Source organism: Alternaria incomplexa, assembly GCF_024043165.1.
Source record: "Alternaria incomplexa strain BMP 0042 chromosome Unknown scaffold_8, whole genome shotgun sequence".
Taxonomy (NCBI): domain Eukaryota; kingdom Fungi; phylum Ascomycota; class Dothideomycetes; order Pleosporales; family Pleosporaceae; genus Alternaria; species Alternaria incomplexa.
Genome location: NW_026249857.1, coordinates 601,161 through 619,766, shown reverse-complemented (window position 1 = coordinate 619,766; position 18,606 = coordinate 601,161). Strand labels below are relative to the sequence as shown.

The window sequence follows — 18,606 nt, the reverse complement described above, 5'->3', positions numbered from 1 at the left end:
CGCATCAAAAGCAGGAGCATTCGTATCCAGCGCACCATCCCTCGAATACCCCCAGCACCACGACACTTGCCACGTTTTCCACACTCGCCATGTTCAAACTCTCAGATGCCCACATGTTTCCTCTCAGCTTTCTTCCACGTAACATCTCGAGTCCAAACCTTCGATCGCACCAGAACCGCTCAGACAACTCTAGTCATGTTCATCGCTCAATTCTCTGACCTAAAAGCCCGCATCAACGACCTTATTGTTAAAAGCACGTCCATACCTTCATCCTCATCCGAAACGTCTTCTTCCACTAGCAACAATGCCAGCAGAGAACCGGCGCCCCCGCCAAAATACGCCATCAAGAAACCATCGATACGCCTCTTCCCTGAGACACAAGCGCCACTGCCGACGATCAATGTTGTGACAAAGCACAGTCACGCATTCAATAGCTCGAAAGCAGCAGGATTAGACAAACTGGAGCAACTACAATTCGCTGAAGCGGTCAGAGGGTGGATCATCGGTACGTGCGCACGTAGTATCATCTACAGGTCTGCCCCAGATGGAACAAAAGAATGAAGCATGAGGCATGTTGAGAACCATGAACCGACCAGCTAACAAGTTATCGATAACTAGAAACTGCGCCTCTTCTCGTTACAGAAAGCTCCAACAACACTACTTGCTACAAGGTCATATTCACCGCAAGGAAAGCACGTACAGAGATGCATACAGCCCTTAGGTCAATGACATCTACCACTTTGTACACCGCGAAACTGTTCGCCGTCACACCAACTACATCGGGGAATAGCTGGAGGCTTGTTGAGCAAAGCCACGAAATGGATTCCCTGGTCGATGCGATAGACCACCTATGGGACAAAGCTATGCATAGGGTGGGCCGTTCGACTGGTAAGTCTCTCATATTTGTCTTTGTAGGGAGTGTGGGACGTCGAGTGCTGATACCTGGGCAATTGGTAGGTGTGATGGAAATTGGCGCGGTGGTGAAGGAGGGTAAGATGACAAGGGAAAGAGAGGAGAAGATTGAGAGGAAGAGTGTGGGGTGGTAAACCAAGCTAAGCTTTGGCGGGTATGAAATTGTTGGTTCGAGGATGGCCAAAATTATCCATTTCGCAAAGCGTGTCAGTAGCTTCCTTGCATATCCCAATTCCATCACACAGCAAACATCTCTAGAGCCTACAATCCTCCCAACACCCTCAAATATCTCACTCCTCCTTCTTATGGATCCTCGGTAGACCCAACCAAAGCAGTAGAATCACGCCCAACAGCGCCAGAATAATCGGCTGTAGCACCTGTACACCCTTGGCTTGTGCGATAGCTCCAACTGCGAAAGGGAAGATGGCAGCGCCACTTCCGCCAAAAGCCGCCGCGAAGCCAATAGCACCGACGTGCAAGTGGCGCGGTAGTAGCTTCGTAGCTGCGACGACTACAGCCGGGAACAAGGGACCGAGGAAGAAGCCCTGAAGAGCTACGGCGACGGCCGAGACATAGAATTGGGGGACAAGCCAGAAGATGAGTTCGAGGGCCATTGTGAGGGGGAGGTAGATCTGAAGAACCCCAGTTAGCACACATCAGACAAGAAAGAAGGGAGGAAGGAATGAAGAAACCGGAAACAAACTCACAGTAATAGCCAACTTCTCCCCCAACCTCGGCGTAACAAACCCCAGCACAATCCTCCCCACCGTAATCCCCATCCAAAACCCCGTCGCCACCATGCCACTCGCAAACTCCTCTCCATCCCTCACTTCAAGCATAAACTTGACAATCCAGCCACCTAGCGCAACTTCAATACCCACGTATCCGAGTAGAAAGAGTGCGCAGAGCCACGTGACGCGTGCGTGGGGCAGACGGATAAGCGCTTCTTTCATGCGGTTGTCTTTCGTGCCGCTGGTGCGCGGGTTGGCTGCGCGGAAGGCGGCGCCGGTTTCGCGCCAGAAGGCGGTTGTTGAGGTGGCGAGTTCGATGGCTGCCATTGCGATCTAAAGGTGTTAGAGATGGGAGAATGAGGAGGGATGAGGGAGGGGACAGTACCATGACGTAGTAGAAGGTGTACCAGGGTAGTCTGCTTCCTTTTGTGATCATAGTCGTTGCTATCAAGGGGGATAGAACGGCACCTACGCCGTAGAAGGCGTGGAGGAAACCGAGAACTTCGTTTGGGTTCGCCATGTTGCCGATCCAGGCATCTGTGGGTTGTATTGTCAGTCGAAATGTTCTGTCTTTCTGTTCTTCACCTTCTCTTTTATGGGAGCAGAGAAGAAGAGATTAGAATACTCACTCCACGCCGCATCAGCAAGTCCATTCCCGAACCCAGCCAACATGAAAATAATGACGAGGACCGGATACGGAGGGTGCACCGCAATAACGATGTACGCGATGAGATGGCACGTCGGCGCTATAACCGCAACGCCTCTCTGGCCGAACTTGAGGTGAATGCTGTTGTTCAATAACGCGGAAGCTGTGTAGCCGACGAGTGGAGACAAGAATACTAGCGAAATGACGACGAAAGTCAGACCGTAGTATTCTTGCAACTGAAATCGTTTGTTAGCACGCGCTTCTTTCCCCCTTCTCAAGAGTCGCGACTTCTACACTCAGAAGAACGACGTTGACTTACATAAGGAATCAAAGCACCATACGCCGCATCATTACTCCCCATAACGACAAAACTCCAAAACGCCGCCATAGTCTTGAACAAATTCGATCGTGGATGGTTCCATCGTTCCAATTTGGCTGGCGCTTGTGTCGTTGGCGACGGCAGATTCTCTATCGGATCGCTTTCCCGAGCACCTTTTGTGTCTGAGAGTCGCAGGCCGCCTGTACTGCTCGAACTAGCGATCTGTGCATCTTGAGGTTTGGAGATATAGCTCGATACGTCTTGGAGTTCGATGGGCTGCTCGAGGCAGGTTGACGAGGTGCCGTTTTGGTGGTGCAGCGCCATTTTTGGGTTGTTGGGATGGCGACGGTTGACAGACTAGTTGCGACCTACTGTCATTCCAAGGGACGGCGTGGATGAAGAAGAAGTTCGATGTCGAAGCTTTGGAGTCAGAGGGATATAAAGCCAAGAGTAGCGGTAAAAGTAAAAAGGGCTGACGAGATACGCGCAGATACGAGCTTAACCCAAATCCTCCAAAGGCAGGTATGACGTTTTCCACCTTCAAGCTCAACAACCTCAATACCAAGAAGGGCGCACGACAAGACAACAACCACTCGACGAGGCCTTTATGTCCCCGATCTCAACTTCAGGCCCATAACCTCGCAGTCTCGCAACTATTACTCAAAGCAGCGGAAAACTGCGAGTAACCACTCCATCTAGACGATATCTTTTTAGCCACCGCCGACGTTCTCTAGCACACGCGCACAAGGCGGGGAATGAGTGGGATCCCCACACTTTGCAGCCGGTCCGACATACGGCTAATCAGCAACGAGGTGGCTAGTGGATCGAACTGCCCGGGTGGCCAAAAAGGGAAGGGGACGGTTGATCTTCGGAAGGTGCGAACTTTCCGTGAGTAAACCGCCGCTAGCTATCTTGAAATTACTACAGTACAACTACGGCCATAACTAAAGCCTAGAGATCTGGTAGAGAGATGGAGTATGACACCGCAACTTCGAAAACATACACATGCGTTTGAATGTCAAGGCGTGTTATTAATCACATTGTTACGGACCAACTCAAACCCGACTAAGACCTCGCACCAAACCCAAAGCGTCGACAAACTGCGAGGACGCTGAAACCAACACAGTCACAGCTGCAAGACAACTAGTCGCGTCACTCTACGTCGCAATCCACGTCGCAAAAACTGTGACATGTCACTTGTATCAACCGCAGTTCCAGATGTGAAAATCGTTAATCGTTCTCATTTCATGCTATACCTGCTATTATTACCTCCATTTCTGAGCTGATTCGCGGAATCGACGCTCACCCGTTACCATGCATCCATCCATGCTGGGGGTATCCTGTTGTCTCTTCTCTCGTGCTCTCTGTCTCTCTACAACTGCCCACCACTGGCCACATGCTGAAAAGGAAAGAAAATGAATAGGAAAAAAACCGTTCTTGAGATCAACGCTTGTATTTCAACGACTGTGAGGAAAGGTAAATCGTCCATATACACATACTCGCTTTCGACAGTCGCGCCCTTCGCTCCTGTAATGCTTCTGCTCGCCCACTGGCCCCTTGGTCGTTCAGCCCCTGTCTTTTCTCTTTTTGGAAATGATGATAATGAAATGGGAAAGACAATGCGTTCTGAAAGTTCGTCTCGTCATGTGGGTGAAGACGTCTATGAGGGCTGGATAACGGAGGGGCCGGCAAGGACCTCGGCATCGGCAACGGACTCGCTCTTGGTGATCATCATGTAGACTTCTCCCTGGAGGCCCTGGGGAACCATGCAGTTACCATCGGCGATCTTGGTGAATTGGTTGCCGCCACTGTGAGATGTTAGATTGTGAATCATTGTAAGGGAGTGTGTGGAGTAACTTACGGTCCGACGAAAGCGCAGAAAGAGGCACCGGCAGGCTGAGCGGGGTCGGCAAGCTTCAAGTTCTGGCCAACGGTAGCCTTCTCGGGGTTCTGGAGAGCGATGGCAGGGAAGGCCTGGATGTTGAGGTTGGAGCCTTCGGGGCAGGACTTGATGAACTGGGCGGCGAGGGTGAAGACGGCGCGGGGCTGGAGAGCAGTGTCGAAAGCGGCGGGGACGGGCTCGGCGCCGGATGCGATGCGGATGAAAGCCTGGTGGCGGGCCTCGACAGTGACGATGGAACCAGCGGCGGAGAGGATGTCGGACGAGTTGACGAGAGGAGCGGCACCGAGGTAGGCGGAGACACCGACGGCCTCAAGGACACGGGCGGTCTTGACCATGGAGTCGGCGCTGGTAAGGGCGGCGTCGAAGTTGTATTGGCATGGCTCGACGGGCTTTGCGCCGGCTCCTGCGATGGCGGACTGGAGAGTAGTGACGTGGGTGGCCTCAGTCTGGCCAACACCCATGAGGGACTTGACTTGACCTTCACTCAGACCGAGAGCCATGAAGTCGGACATGGAGAACTTGGCGAAACCCTGCTTGTAGTATTCCGATTCGAGATGCTCGGCGGTCAGAGCGCTGTGGTGATGGTTAGATCCAGCTCATTGTGATCGTTGATTCAAAGCTACTTACAAGTTGAGGATGTCGACATCGCTCAACATTCCTGCTGCGGCCGGTGCAGCTGCAGCCGGTGATGCGGCGGCAGCCTCGCTACCAGATCCAGCGGTCTCAGTGATGGCAGCTGGCGCAGAGGAGGTGGCAGAGGCGGCAGCACTCGACATGGAAGCCATCTCTTGACGGGCGTAGTTTGCGGGGGCGGCAGCCACGAGAGGCGCCAGGGCAACGAGGCCCTTGAGGATGGTTGATACGCTAGGCATGTTGGTTGAATTAGGTTTGTTGGATTGTTTTCGAGTAGACAAGCTCGTAAAGAGAGACCGCCAGCAAAGACTTGCTTTGAATTCGATTATTAAAAATTGTCTAAAGTCCAACCAGGGACTGAAAGAAGGTAAACCGTAAGGAATGTGGTTGATTATTAGGTAGGAAGGTAGAAGAAGCTCGTTGATGATCCAACTGAAAACGAGTATGGAAACAAGGTGGGCGGCCAATGGACCTTATACAAGCAGCTGCAACTCCTGGGCACCATCTGAGACGCCATCTTAAAATTCGGAGTACGGATGTTGACCATGTGGCGGACGACTGCCTCCCGCTGGCGCACTGGCCTCCATACTGGATCCGTGACCCTACAAGCTTCAAAGCTTGGCAAATCGACCCATTGATCGTCCAGGAACTGCTCGCTAGCAGTGTAGCAACCGCTGAGGAAGCCCGGCTTGTAGCGATGGGGCTCGTGGTGCCGGCATGTGATGTAGCAGGTCCGGGGCCCTGCGACGCGAAACGGCTATCATGAAACCCTACAAGTGCCAACGCCTGCGCGGAGGCAGTAGAGCCGCCCTCGAGAAAACCTGGGTACCGTAATAGTGCATGGCGATTAATGGCGGTATTCTGACTTTCCGACCGGATCCGTGAGGTGGCTCACCATCTGAGGCTTGAAGCAGTCGGGCTCCTCATCTGTCATGACGCTGGTGGGGGGTGTTTCCAGCAGCAAAGAGCTAGCGAAACGTTTCAACATCAAGCTACTGATCGTATTCCATAGCGCAGTCATGATTGTAAATACTTCTATAAGGGTATCGTGGTGTCGTGAGCGTTTGCGTGTTGCGCCGAGAGAACTATAGATGGGTCGAGAGGTTAAGAGCGATGGATTAACGGGTGGCTGAGGCACCCAAAACGTCTTCACGTTGCCAAGCCTCATGGAGAACCACTGCTATTTCGGCTGCGGTTCAGGCCGTCAGGCTTTCGTTCGCTACAGCAAACACATGCAGGTACACAGACCGCCTCCGACAGGGGATGGGAAGTCGCAGATCCGCTGGTCAAGATTCGGATTTCACGGCATCGACCTGATGCCGTATAGCGCGGCTTGTCACATTCGATCATGCCGAGGAGAGGTCACGATTCGATATGTTTCCACCTCAAACAACCAATCTTTGTCTGAGGCCGCGTTTCCAATGTAGTAATCAGGATGTCAGTGAGGGGCACACTGTTGCTCACTTCTTTGCCTTGTCGCCTTGTACGGCTCTTGAGCAGCCTTATCCAGGCCTGAACGAGATGTGGGGAGTGGGTGTCAATGCAGACGGGTACCAAAAGCAACCAAAGTGAACTACGCATGGCCAGAGGCGCTCTCGCAGGGATAAACACATTACTGTACTACGGAAAATTACTGTGTATAAGAGCTGCAACGATGTATCGCGACTGCCGATATCATCGTCGCATACAGATAAACAACACACAGATCGCCGTTCGTCTCTTCCTGCACAACCTAGTATGTATCCTCCATTCAATTTTTTATACCAAGTCGACATAAGCTACCGAAAAGGCCGGATACCTGGTTGGACTGAGCGAGACATCTCGTCTACAAAGCGTAGGGGTTGAGAGATCGGATGGTCAAGCAACTGAAAGATAGGTTAGTGACGTTCAGAACGTAGTGATGGGCATTACTTACGGAGGGCTCTTCGTCAGATCCGTCTTAAGGATGACTGGGACGCGTGTCATCTCCCGCACATCCTGGATGTAGTCGCCGTTCTGCTCGCGCAGAGTGAACCAGCTGAGGTACTTCTCCTTGTTGGTCAACTTGGACTCTGCAGCATCACCAGCGCTCTGGGCGATCTTCGAGTCGGAGTTAACACGGTGAGGAGCACCAGCAAGATCGCGGCGGGTAGGCGATGGAGGCATGCTCTGAGTTGGGCGGTCAGGGTTGAGAGAAACGCCGGCCATGTTCGAGTTGAGGTCGTTGGAGTCGTCGTCATCGTCGTCATCATCAAACAACGCAGCCTCCTCGTTGGTCGACATGGTTCCAGTGTCCATCTGCCTGCGCTGGGCCTCTTCCTGCTCCCTCGCACGTTGCTTAGCAGCCTCGGCATCACGCGCCGCAGCCGCAGCATTGGCGGACCTGAGTGAGCCATGCTTCGGCCTCTCGTCCTCGGGAATGTAGTTGGACGATGGTACGCCCTTCTCCCAGTAGAGCTCAAGGAGACGCTTGTTCTTGTCGAACTCGGCCTTCTTGAGAGGAAGCTGGTCACAGTGGACGCGCTTCTCAAAGCCCCACTCGGGAATAAGGACATCGAAAGCGGACTCGTACACGCAAAGGACGATACCTTCGGCGATGAGATCACCCCCCCTCTCCTGCCTGACCTTGTCCATCTTGCGGCAAGCCTCGATGTGAACGCTCTGCTCCTGGGCAGCATGGGCGGAGTCCTTCTTGGTGTTGCACATCTCGGCGGTCTTGGCCAAAGCCTCGATGTCTTCAGTGAACTCAATGGCACCGTTGGAGAGGACAGCCTCCAGCTGGCGGTGGACAATGATGTCGGCGTAGCGGCGGGATGGGTTGGTGAAGTGAGTGTAGAGGGGAAGGTTCAAGGCGTAGTGAGGGTACTGATCCTGAGGCAGCCTGCCAGCAACAAAGTACTTGGCACGAGGCATCGACTTGATGACGAGGGTCTCCATACCCTTCCTGATGTCATCGTCTTCAACCTCGAACAAGCTGTTCTGGAGAGTGCCACTGCTCTCGGTGTTGATGTCGTAGCCAATGGCACCCATACGCTCCGCGATGGTCGTCAAGCGGCGGGGGTTAGGCGGAGGTTGACGGCGCAGGAGAGCCTTCTCCGGCAAGCCAGTGGCGAGCTTCTTCGCAACAAAGGTGTTGGCGAGGTGGCTGAGCTCCTCAATGCACTCGTGGGCAGGGGAAGAATCGAAGATGTTCTGTTCGACGGGAACATTCTCGTCGTCCAGCTGGTACATGAGGCGCAGAGCCTTGACATCGCTGGAGCGGTCGCCGAAGCGAGCCTGGCGGAACTTCTGGGAGATGTGATGCAGCATCTTGATGTCCTTAGCACGGGCTGCCGAGACTGGACCGTCGTTACCGTTGATAACGGTGTCGACCTCGTCGTAGGACAGCTTTCCAGAGCTCTTGATCACAGCCTTGCCGACCCAGGTCTCATCATCTGAGATTTTACCAGAGGTAGGATCGACCTTGAAGACGACACTGACTGTGTAGCGCTCTTCGCCAGGGTTGAGGCAGCAGATGTCGTTCGACAGACGCGGCGGAAGCATGTTCACTGTGCGGTTCATAAGGTAGACCGCAGTTCCACGCTTCTTGGCTTCACGGTCAACAAGCGAGTTGGCCTTGATGAAGTGGGCAACATCAGCAACGTGGATACCAATCTCGACACGGCCGTCATCAAGGTATTTGAAGTGAATGGCATCATCAAGCTCCTTGCTGCCGTTGGGGTCGATGGTGAAGGTCTCCTCGCTGCGGAAGTCGCGGCGACTCTCGAGCGCCTCCTCGCCGTCGTTGGCGACGGACCAGTCTTCGAAGCCGACGTTCTTGATGACAGCGTCGGAGAAGTCATCGGGACCAAAGTTGTTGTCGCGCAAAAGTGCGTCGGTTTCCACCTTAAGGTCACCCATGACACCGAGCTGCTCGACAAGAGTACCGAAAGGATGCAGAGAGGTGATGGGCCATCGCTTAATGCATGCGACAAAGATGCGGTCGGCGTAGTCTTGGTGCTTCTCGACGAAGTCACGTGGGGCTTGCTCGGTGGGAATGGCGATCAAAGGCACACGCTTGTCTGTTGGCTTGAACCAGACAATCTTAGGCTTGTTCTGGGTCTCTGGCTGGGAGCGACCGGAGTTGCCCTCGCGAGCCTGTCGCTCAGCTTCCTGCTTCTCCTTGGTGGCTTGGCTGCTGGGGCGCAGGAGTCCAAGGGATCTGTAACGGTGATTAGTGATGTACTTGAATGAAGATAATGTGTTTGCTTACCCTGAGAACATCTGTCCAGCAACACGCTCGATAACAGCAACAATGTGACCTGCGTACAAAGGCTTGAGCTCATCGTTGATCTCCTCCTCCTCCATGAGGAGCAAGCTCTGGCCTTCGACTTCAACATCGTCGTTCTTCTTCTGTGTGGGTCGCTGGCGGAGACTGCCACGTCGGCGGATGCCACCCTCAGAGCCAGTCTCAGGTTGGGTAGTGGCATCGTTGACGGCGATACTACCGCCGCGAGGGTCTGCGTTGTCCTTGCGCTTCTTCTTCTCTTCCTTTTCGCGCTTCTGACCCCAGACCTCGTCGACGTCAAGAAGTTCGACAGCGACCAGATCTCCTTCGAGAGCTCGGTTCCTGTCTTTGCTACCGCAGATGAAGATGTCAGCATCCAGATCAGTAGTTGTGACATAAGCATCGCTGCGGTTCTTCTTGTTGACGCGGAGGATTCCGGCAACGAGTTGGCCGTCGCCGAGGAGAGCGGGCAAGGTGGCCTGCGGGAGGTAAGGAGTGAATAGCGTCTTGCGCTGCTGCTGCTGGTTTTGCTGCATGCCCATCTGCGGTGCATGCTGGCTGCCTCCGAGACCGCCGCCCTGCATCTGGGCGGCCTGGAGAGCCTGTAAATGAGCGATCTGCATGGGGTTTAGCGGCTGGCCGAACATCTGCTGTTGCAGGAGAAGCTGGGCCTGGTTGCCCATTTGCATCTGAGGCTGGCCGCCGTACTGGAAGTTGCCAAGAGAACCAACGGACTGGTTGACCGATCCACGAGTGCGGTGGCCAGGCTGGAAAGGAGCGGCATTGGCGGTCTGGTTCATGTTGAAGTTGCCCATGTTTTGGGACTGGTTGTCTTGCGTAGGCTGTTGCTGGGTGTTGTTCTGGGGCTGCCTCCAGTTGCCCTCGAAGTTGCGAGACTGGCTCCTGCCATGGCCTTGGCTGCCACGGCGCTGGAAGTCAGACTGCTGTCCGTTGTTCTGGTTGGTAGGGTTCTCGCTGGTAGCTGGGAAGGAGAAGGAAGGACCACCACGACCAGCACTTCCCCCACCGCGTCCGACAGCCATGCTCTGGCTGCGGCCGTGGGCACCTCGTCCACCACGGGCGGAAGAAGTGTCGTTGGAAGCGCTGTTTCCACTGGGGCTGGCATCACGGTTGGAGCTGCCCTCGGTCGAGCCGGGGATGGGGAACTGGAAGCCCGAAGTCTTTCTCTTCGATTCGGCCTGTTCGGCAGCCTTCTTCGCGTCGGCGAGAGCTAGCGAGTGACGGCGGGTGTGTCCGGAGCCGCCAGCACTGCCACCGCCTCGGCCACGAGGGTTGACGTTTTCCCTACCCTGGCCACCCTGTTGTGCACCGAACTCGCCGAAGCCAGACGAACCGGAGGAAGGAGCGGGGGGTGGGCCGCCCATGCCGACTTGGGGCAGGGCGGACTGGTTGCGGCGGTGGGCGCCAGGCTGGGCTGGTGCGCCCATGGGGACAGCGAGGTGTTGCTGCTGCTGCATTTGCTGCATCTGCTGGGGGAACTGGTAGTTGTTGACTTGGGGCGAGACATTGGGCATCTGGCCCTGCATCTGGAAGTTGCCGAGCTGCTGCTGCGGCTGGATCATACCCATGTTAACATATTGCTGGTGCGTGGCGGCAATCTGCTGCTGCTGTTGCTGGAGGACCTCGATCTGCTGTGCGATGGCGAGCTGTTCCACTGAGCAGCTGTCAGCAATGGCCCAAAGTGGCTATCGGATAGCTCCACGTACTCATCAGCGGTGTCAGCTCTGACGGACTGCGGCGATGCGCAATGTGCAGACGACGACCGGCGGGACCCATGGGACCCTGCTGGCCTTGTTGCTGATCCATAGTGGATAATGTAGTGTGGATGATTCAATGCCCGCTTGCAGTGTATGCTGTTGGAGAAGAGACGGTCGGACACGAATTGGTCAAAAGTGTGATGGATTTATCTGCGGGCAATCAGCATGGCGGGTTGGATGAGGTCTGCAGCGAGCGAGCGAGCGAAGGGATGCAGGTGGTGAGAGTGCAAGGAGGCAGATGGGGGACAGATGCAGGGTCGGCAGCGGCATGCTTCAGCGAGCGAGCTAGCGGGGGACAACTCACGTTGGGGTAAGCGTGCTGGTTGGGCGGTGCTCGGGGCGAAGAGGATACTCTCGTAGACGATGATTACTCGGGGTGGTGCTCTGCAAGTCAGAAGCGGGTGGTGTCGTGTTCAGACAGATGTGTCGTTGGTCTAGGAGGGTTGATAAGGAGGGTCGACCAGATCAAAGAGCGCGGTTTCCCTAGGACGGGCTGTTGGTGGCAGTACAACCAAAATGCGGGCGGAGAGAGTGCTTCGAAGGAGGGAGCGATCGGGGCGGGCGGGCAGGAGGGATGCAGGAAGAGAGGGCAGAGGGCAGGCAAGAGGGCCGTCAGCGTGCTCGAGGTGGTGATGGCTATGGCGGGACTTGGCCAGCAGCACGGTTTGGGCAAAGATCGCCTGTTCTTCCGCAAACGAGCGAGCCTGGGAGAGGTCTAAGCGGCGTACGTCACTTGCGAAGCCAGATATGCAGCTTCCCGCGCCGAACTGAAGGAGTGCGAAATTAACGTAGATACAAGCAAGCGCCGGGCCGTGGGGGCTGAGGCGCTGCCGGCCGCGAGCTGGTATATATACCGCCAGCAGCAGTCGGCATGCGTCTCAGCGCGCCCCAGGTGAAGCATCACGTTTGGGTCTGTACGTTTCAAGGCAGGCTTAGCCGGCGCGCGTTTCTAGACACGAACAACAGTCCGCTGCAGCGTCGCGGGAGGGCGGCGCAAGGGTCGAGGTTATATTGATGGATCCACTGCGCTGGGGTTGCGAGCTTGTCATGTCCGGCATTCGATAGTCCAACAATCTGACAGATATGCTGGCTTCGCGCGCCATGCCTCGCTGAAACTCGAGGACAGGAGTCACATCTTTCCCCAGCTTGTCACATTCTGTCAGTGAAACGGCCCTCTCCAGGGCCTGCGCGTGCCCTCACAGCGTCGCAGCTTGGCGGGTGCAGTCCCACCAGCTTGGGCACAGACGCCTCTTGTGAACTTTATGAAGGCGCAACATGGCGTGTTTGCCCACGTCGCGACTCAGCGTCCTTGACTCCATCTCATCTTAATCAATCGACGGCCCAGGTGGAGCTGCGAATGAAGCTACGTCAGACATCGAGCGAGTGCTTCGACTTGGGAAGAGCGCGACCCGTTGATGTTCCAGGTACGCTAGCCAGCACTACAATGGAGCTGCGTAGCGCGGTGAAAGCTGCTGCAGGGATGAGCGATGTCACGTGAGTCGGAGCTGGTCGCTGCTAGCTTCCGACTAGACTTCTTTGACCGTCGCGCTCTCACCAACCACCTTTTCAACAACTGCACCCTGACCCCAACTAACAGCACGGCGCCAGAATGCCCGCCAGATCGGGCACCTCGTCGTCGAGCATGCATACCGCCACCTCCTTCAGCTCCAGCTTCATGGACGCCTCGCCCACACGCCAATCGCCAAATCGACGCAGCAGTCACCGCCAAAAGCGCGAATCCCTCATCCGCGACCCCTATGAGAGCCCGGCCAAGCAATTAGCCCTCGAGTTCAATCTCCGCCTCAGCATATCCGACCGGGAGTTCAACGAGAAGCTAGACCAGGCTGCGAACGAGCGCGCGAAACAACATGCCCAACAACTCGCCTACGCTGCCGAGGAACACGAGCGCGTCTTCAGGAGCGCGAAGCTTGAGATCGAACGCATTGCCCTGGAAGAAGAGCAGGCGCGCCTCCGCCATGAAGAGGCTCAACGGCAGGAGATTGAGCGCCTGAAGCAGGAGAAGGCCCGCGAGCAAGCCGAGGCTCAGCGAAGGGCTCTGGAAGCAAGACAGCGCGAGGAGGAAGCCGCCCGTCAAGCCGCAGAACACAAGCTCAAACTGCAACAGGCCGATGCCCGCATCAAAGCCCAGCAAGAGCAGCAGGCGGCCGCTGAGAAGCAGAAGAGGGAAAAGGACGAAGCTGATCGGAAGGCTGCCGAGGCTGCGGCCGCTGCAGAGAAGGCTCGACAGCAAGCACCACCACAGCAGCCAACCGCCCAGCCCACCCCCGCGCCAGCTCCCACACAAGCAGCTGCACCACCAAAGCCATCCACCGCCGCACCGGCAACTAGCACCAGCGCCGATCAGATTCACGCCAAATACCTTGAACTCCACCAGCGCATGAAGGCCTTCCGCAAAGCTTTTTGGGAGGAACATAAGAAGCCAACCTCCCCACTCAAGGGTCCCGTTGGTGATGCCCGACGCGCCATCCGCACTCGACTTGGCCAGATCACAGTGGAGCGCAAGGACAGTGTCGCCGCCATCAAGCGCCTCCGAACCGAATGCTTCGACATCGCCCTCACAACACCCGGACCCATGGTCGACATCCGACAATACATTGTCTCCCACCAAATTCCCCAGCTGGCCAACGAGAACGAAGCCGCATACCCGGCGTTCCTGCTCTACGTCTGGATCTGCTTCGAGAAGTTCCTTGTAAAGCAGTTCGAAAAGGAGGCCGCCAACACCGACGGACGCATCATCCAGGAGATCGGTTTGATAGCAGCCAGCTTATTCGGCGACCAGAAGTACATGTGGAACGGCCTTCCTCTCATCGACATTGCGCTGGCCAAGCTACACAAGGCCTGCCCCCCTCTGTTTGGCATCCGCGGTACTATGAACACCAAGGAAGGTCGGTTGCGCCTAGGCTGGCAAGAGGACTCAACCCCGGAGACATATTCGCAGCGCATGCGCGGTATCGGAGCTGGCTACGCCTCCATGTCCCTCCGCTCATTCGCCGCCAAGGCGCCTGCCATCGCCATGTCAGAGTACTGGCGTGCCATCTCTTCGATATGCAACACACCCTCCGAGCAACTCTGGCCTGGACACTTCGCCGTTCTCAGCGGCCTGATCCGCGACTACCACAAGAAGTTCATCCAATTCTACGGCGTACCTGCGCGTGGCGTCCTGCGTCGCGCTGTCGTCGACCTACCCGTCCGTGCACCAGAGCGCTGCAAAGACGCCGCGAGTACCATTGCCGTGTACCGCGAGACTTGGAAGAGGGAGAAGTTTTCGTTGGATTAGAAGAGGAATAAAGGCGTGTTGACGCAGACGGAATAGCATTGGGGGCTCTCTCTCGGAAATCGGCAATTTTTTTCATTGTCAACGATCTTTTGTCAATCTTGCATGGGACGGCGCATATCATCAGCAGTATGACCTATGGTCGTGGGTTGCATCTTTTCCTTTTCTGGTAGTTTCTCTTTGTCTCAATGGATAAGGAAGTCCACAAAATACATGCGTAGAACAACGTCCTTCGCGACAACGAAATAGTCTCGCTCATTGTCTTACCTACAGCGAGCATGAAATGATCAATATCGCCCTGTCCGCCGCCCCTAACCTTCGTGATACTACACAGCTGAGCCTTCACATTGCAAGACTCGAGCTGTAAAAGCCATAGTTGTGAAAGGTGACAAGACTTCTGAGTAAGCAGTGTTTTAGTTCGCACATTCCATCTCCCCTCCCCTACAAGAAGGACAAAACCATCACTTCGCCATTCCAGTCAAAAACATTCCAACACCACTACTGTCATCAAAATGGGTACTCTTGTTGGCATGCCCGTAACTATCCAAAAAGGACTTCGCTGGAAGAAGGACCGGTCTTCAGGAGTGATGCCCGAGTGGACAACCGACCCCAGCATTGAGGACATCACAACCCTCGTGCGACGAGAGCTGAAGATCCCGACTCCAGACCCATGCGTAGTTCAATTTTCCTAACCCAGAACAACTTCGACAAGGATTACACCGTCACATGTGGCCGCGGCCAAGAATACATCCTGCGTCTAACTGTCCCTGTCGACGCACGATCAAAGACTATGAGCGAGGTGGCTACTATCGAGTACATCCGTCATCACACTGAGGTTCCAGTACCACAGGTCTTCTGCTACCAGGCTAATACCGACAACGAACTTGGACTTGAGTGGATACTCAGGGCGCGTATGCCCGGCCGCAAACTGGGTGATGAATGGGAGGGCATGGACTATCTCAAGAAAGAGCAACTGGTGCGTAAAATGGTCTCTGTTCACGCGCAGCTCTTCCAACAGCGGTTCGATCAACTGGGCAACTTGTACCCTGCGAATGAACTTCCTCATTTAACCACGCCAGGCCTGGATGATATCGCTTTGCTTACACTGGAGGTCTCAATCCTCTCCACGAAAGTCGGCCTAGGCAAGATCGTCTCCGCGCCCTTCTTCTGGGGCGCACACATCGACCACAACGTCCCGCGCGGCCCTTACAAGCGGAGTCAAGACTGGCTTACCGCACAACTGCAGCTCAGCCTCTTTGATCTTGACGACGAGTCCAAGCTTGAAACGTCGGACGAAATCAAGCGCTCGATATACCAAAATATCATCGATTCTTATCCCGGCGAGCCTGACGAAGCGGCTACCGCCATATGGAAGAAACAAATCGATAGGATAAATACAGATCCGCACCTTAAGTATGCCCGTGGAAAGGTCGAAGAAGCTAAACAGCGAGCCCAACGCCTGCTTAAACTTATGCCAAAGATTTTCCCCGAGGAGAAAGATGAAGAGGTATTCGTGCTTCACCACCAAGACCTCCACGCAGCCGACATCCTCGTCGACTCCAACGGCGCCTTAACCGGTATCTTCGACTAGAAATGCGCGCACACCGCCCCCCTATGGCTCGCATGCCAATTACCTGCATTCCTAGACTTGACCGACTCTACCGCAGCATTGTTCGCCTATCTCAACATCGAATATGTTAATGAGGAGTACAAAACGCAAGTAAAGCTTCAACAGTTTTTCCTGGAAGAGATGCAACGGATCTGTCCGGAATGGGTCGATGTACATGAGGCTAGTCAACTGAAAGTGGGGTTTGAACAGTGTGTGCAGCATTTTGGTAAGGCGGGTGATGGGAAGTATATTGAGAGGTGGATTGATGGGGTGGAGAAGGAGGGGAGTGCGCCGATGTTGAAGGAGATTGTGAGGGCTGAGTGGGTTAGGGATTATGTTCATGGTGGGTATCCTTTTGCGTCCCGGCTTTTCTGGTATCGGGTTATGGGATGGGAATGTATCTGATGGTCGAAACACGTTAAACTACCTAGGTAGGGAAAGCCAGAGTACCCTGGAGCCTACAACGACGGAGAAATAGAGAATGTAAAGTTTTGAGGAGATCGGTGAAGTCCATGCGTCTCAGGACGTCCCCATTTCCATCATCAGTGTGAACTTAAGGATACAAGCTCTCGGTCCCCCTCTGATACTTCCTCAAGATGTCTATCCATGGACTGCCTGGGAAAATATTTCTATCAAACGGCTTCAACCCCATCTTCTCTTCCAAGTATCTGGGCCAGTGCATAGCATATTGCCCACTAACCTCCAACGATCTCTCCACCTTGAGTTGTGCCAGCCCGCGTACAAAAACGACGCTTTTACCTAGCCCAACACGCGAACCCTCCGCGTCCAAGTAGACACTCAGATCCTGAATTTTGGTTGCTTCTCGTTGAAGTTTGTCGAAAAGTAAGCACCATCGCTGAGGACTAGGTGCGTGGTCGGTCGCGTCGACAAAGACGGTAAGGTCAGAGATGACAGCAGCGTCGTTTGTCTCGAGCCAGGTCATGAGGGCGTCAGGTTGCGATACGTTGATAGCGACAGATTGGAGAAGATCATCAGGTGTAGGTTCAGTCCCCTTTTGCCAGGAGTAGCCTTCCTTGCGATGGAAAAACATGCATGGGAGGGGGTCCATCATGAATATCGATGATGCAACTTTTTTTTTTGAGATAGAAAGAGACGGAGAGATGTTAGGTGTGGGTTGACGTAGAAAGAGGGGAAGTAAAGATCAACATGACTTCATCAACTCTTGCACCTCGAGAATGCCATGCGGCAAACCCTAATTGGTTGTGTGAGGTCTCACAACCATAGACGGCTGCTAAGTGAATCCCTACGAACAGCGAATATTGCCTTGAACTCTTGCCCGCAGCTGTACAGTAAGCACCAAAAGAAAACATTGATACCAGACTGTATCTACGCTTTCACAGTTATCGGTGTAGAGCGAGAAAGCTAGCGAGATTTGACCGCAAAGGCGTGACATGATCCAGGAATAGCACCGCATTTTAGCGAGAACGCTAGTTGGGTCAGCCAACATCGCCCATCGTCCCGCTGTTGTTAGGCCAGCCGTCGTCAACACCACACCCGTTGGCCAGCAAGCTCCCACTCACCAGCCAGCGCACGCATGAGATGAGGGTCTGACACCACCACGCCGCATAGTCGCCGCAGACGCGCCGCAAATACTCTGCTTGTGGCGTCCAGTAACCACCAACTCCCATCCCACGATCTCTACAATGACGCGCCGTAGCGGGAGCTTGACAACTCGCATCATGGCTTTCCTTTACCGTAACAAGTTCGCCTATTCTCACCCCACAATTTGCCCACGTCGCCGTCCAATCCTCCTTGGGCTTGGCTCAGGCAGACACGCAGAGGAAGTGTAAGGCGCTCAGCCTTGTGTCGATTCATGATTGTTGCTGCTCATTTCTTTTAGCGCAGGTGGCTGTGCTTGCCTAAATTTCGAAACGTTGATCCTACAGCACAACCCTTTGGCACATCACTGTCTTTGTAGAGGCCCTCGTATTGGGCCGCCGAATCTGTGTTGATGTTGTGTGGCAGGAAGCTGGAATGGGGAGTTGTTCAAAAGAGCAGCCACTCAATTTGTATGGTTCCACGAGCTGAAGTGATAGCTTCAGCTGCGTAGACAGAACGAGCGAAACCGCTCGGACGTGGCTCGCACGCGGTAGAGAACCATCCCCAAGTGGACTGACAGTAGATGGGGCCCCGACATGCACGCCCGTCACCGCCGTCTACGAACCCGTGCCACCACCAAACTGCCACACAGCTCCTTCTGATTCCTCGATTAGACGCGGTAGTCCAAGCTTCGACGGCCGTTCTCGACGCCCATCATTCGTTAGGCCTCTTGTTTTGCGCCAAGCTGCTCATCATACCACAGGGGCGCAGTGACTTTTCTCCGAATTCATGGGCCTACTTTCCCCACAACGTGCTGAGGCTGAGCATATCTTTCCCACTTTCGAGCCGCATACTGGACGCCTTCTCACGGATCCAGCGCCATGGGCGCAGGATCTAAGGCCGGTGCGTGAAAGGTTTCATTTTACGGAGAGACTTATGTCTGCCTGGTGCCCGGTACCAGTTCATAGCAATAG

At 54.8% G+C, this 18,606-nt stretch overlaps 5 protein-coding genes across 5 annotated transcripts; 2 read left to right on the top strand and 3 right to left on the bottom strand.

The window, feature by feature from the left end:
- Positions 1-1,202: 1,202 nt before the first annotated feature.
- J4E90_006015 (uncharacterized protein) lies at positions 1,203-2,932 on the bottom strand (the record flags this gene model as incomplete). The annotated part of the gene is made up of 5 exons (XM_051435565.1): positions 1,203-1,544; positions 1,620-1,976; positions 2,029-2,180; positions 2,273-2,525; positions 2,609-2,932. 5 exons carry the CDS (start codon positions 2,930-2,932, stop codon positions 1,203-1,205), a joined length of 1,428 nt encoding a protein of 475 aa, XP_051290423.1.
- Positions 2,933-4,268: 1,336 nt separating this feature from the next.
- J4E90_006014 (uncharacterized protein) lies at positions 4,269-5,383 on the bottom strand (the record flags this gene model as incomplete). Its single annotated transcript, XM_051435564.1, has 3 exons — positions 4,269-4,416; positions 4,470-5,084; positions 5,139-5,383. The coding sequence occupies 3 exons, from the start codon at positions 5,381-5,383 to the stop codon at positions 4,269-4,271; spliced, it is 1,008 nt and encodes a 335-aa protein (XP_051290422.1).
- A 1,586-nt stretch (positions 5,384-6,969) lies between these two features.
- On the bottom strand, positions 6,970-11,217 carry J4E90_006013 (uncharacterized protein; the record flags this gene model as incomplete). The annotated part of the gene is made up of 4 exons (XM_051435563.1): positions 6,970-7,009; positions 7,060-9,324; positions 9,376-11,065; positions 11,118-11,217. 4 exons carry the CDS (start codon positions 11,215-11,217, stop codon positions 6,970-6,972), a joined length of 4,095 nt encoding a protein of 1,364 aa, XP_051290421.1.
- Positions 11,218-12,777: 1,560 nt separating this feature from the next.
- J4E90_006012 (uncharacterized protein) lies at positions 12,778-14,466 on the top strand (the record flags this gene model as incomplete). Its single annotated transcript, XM_051435562.1, has 1 exon — positions 12,778-14,466. One exon carries the CDS (start codon positions 12,778-12,780, stop codon positions 14,464-14,466), a length of 1,689 nt encoding a protein of 562 aa, XP_051290420.1.
- Positions 14,467-14,993: 527 nt separating this feature from the next.
- J4E90_006011 (uncharacterized protein) lies at positions 14,994-16,054 on the top strand (the record flags this gene model as incomplete). The annotated part of the gene is made up of 2 exons (XM_051435561.1): positions 14,994-14,999; positions 15,161-16,054. 2 exons carry the CDS (start codon positions 14,994-14,996, stop codon positions 16,052-16,054), a joined length of 900 nt encoding a protein of 299 aa, XP_051290419.1.
- Between the last annotated feature and the right edge of the window lie 2,552 nt (positions 16,055-18,606).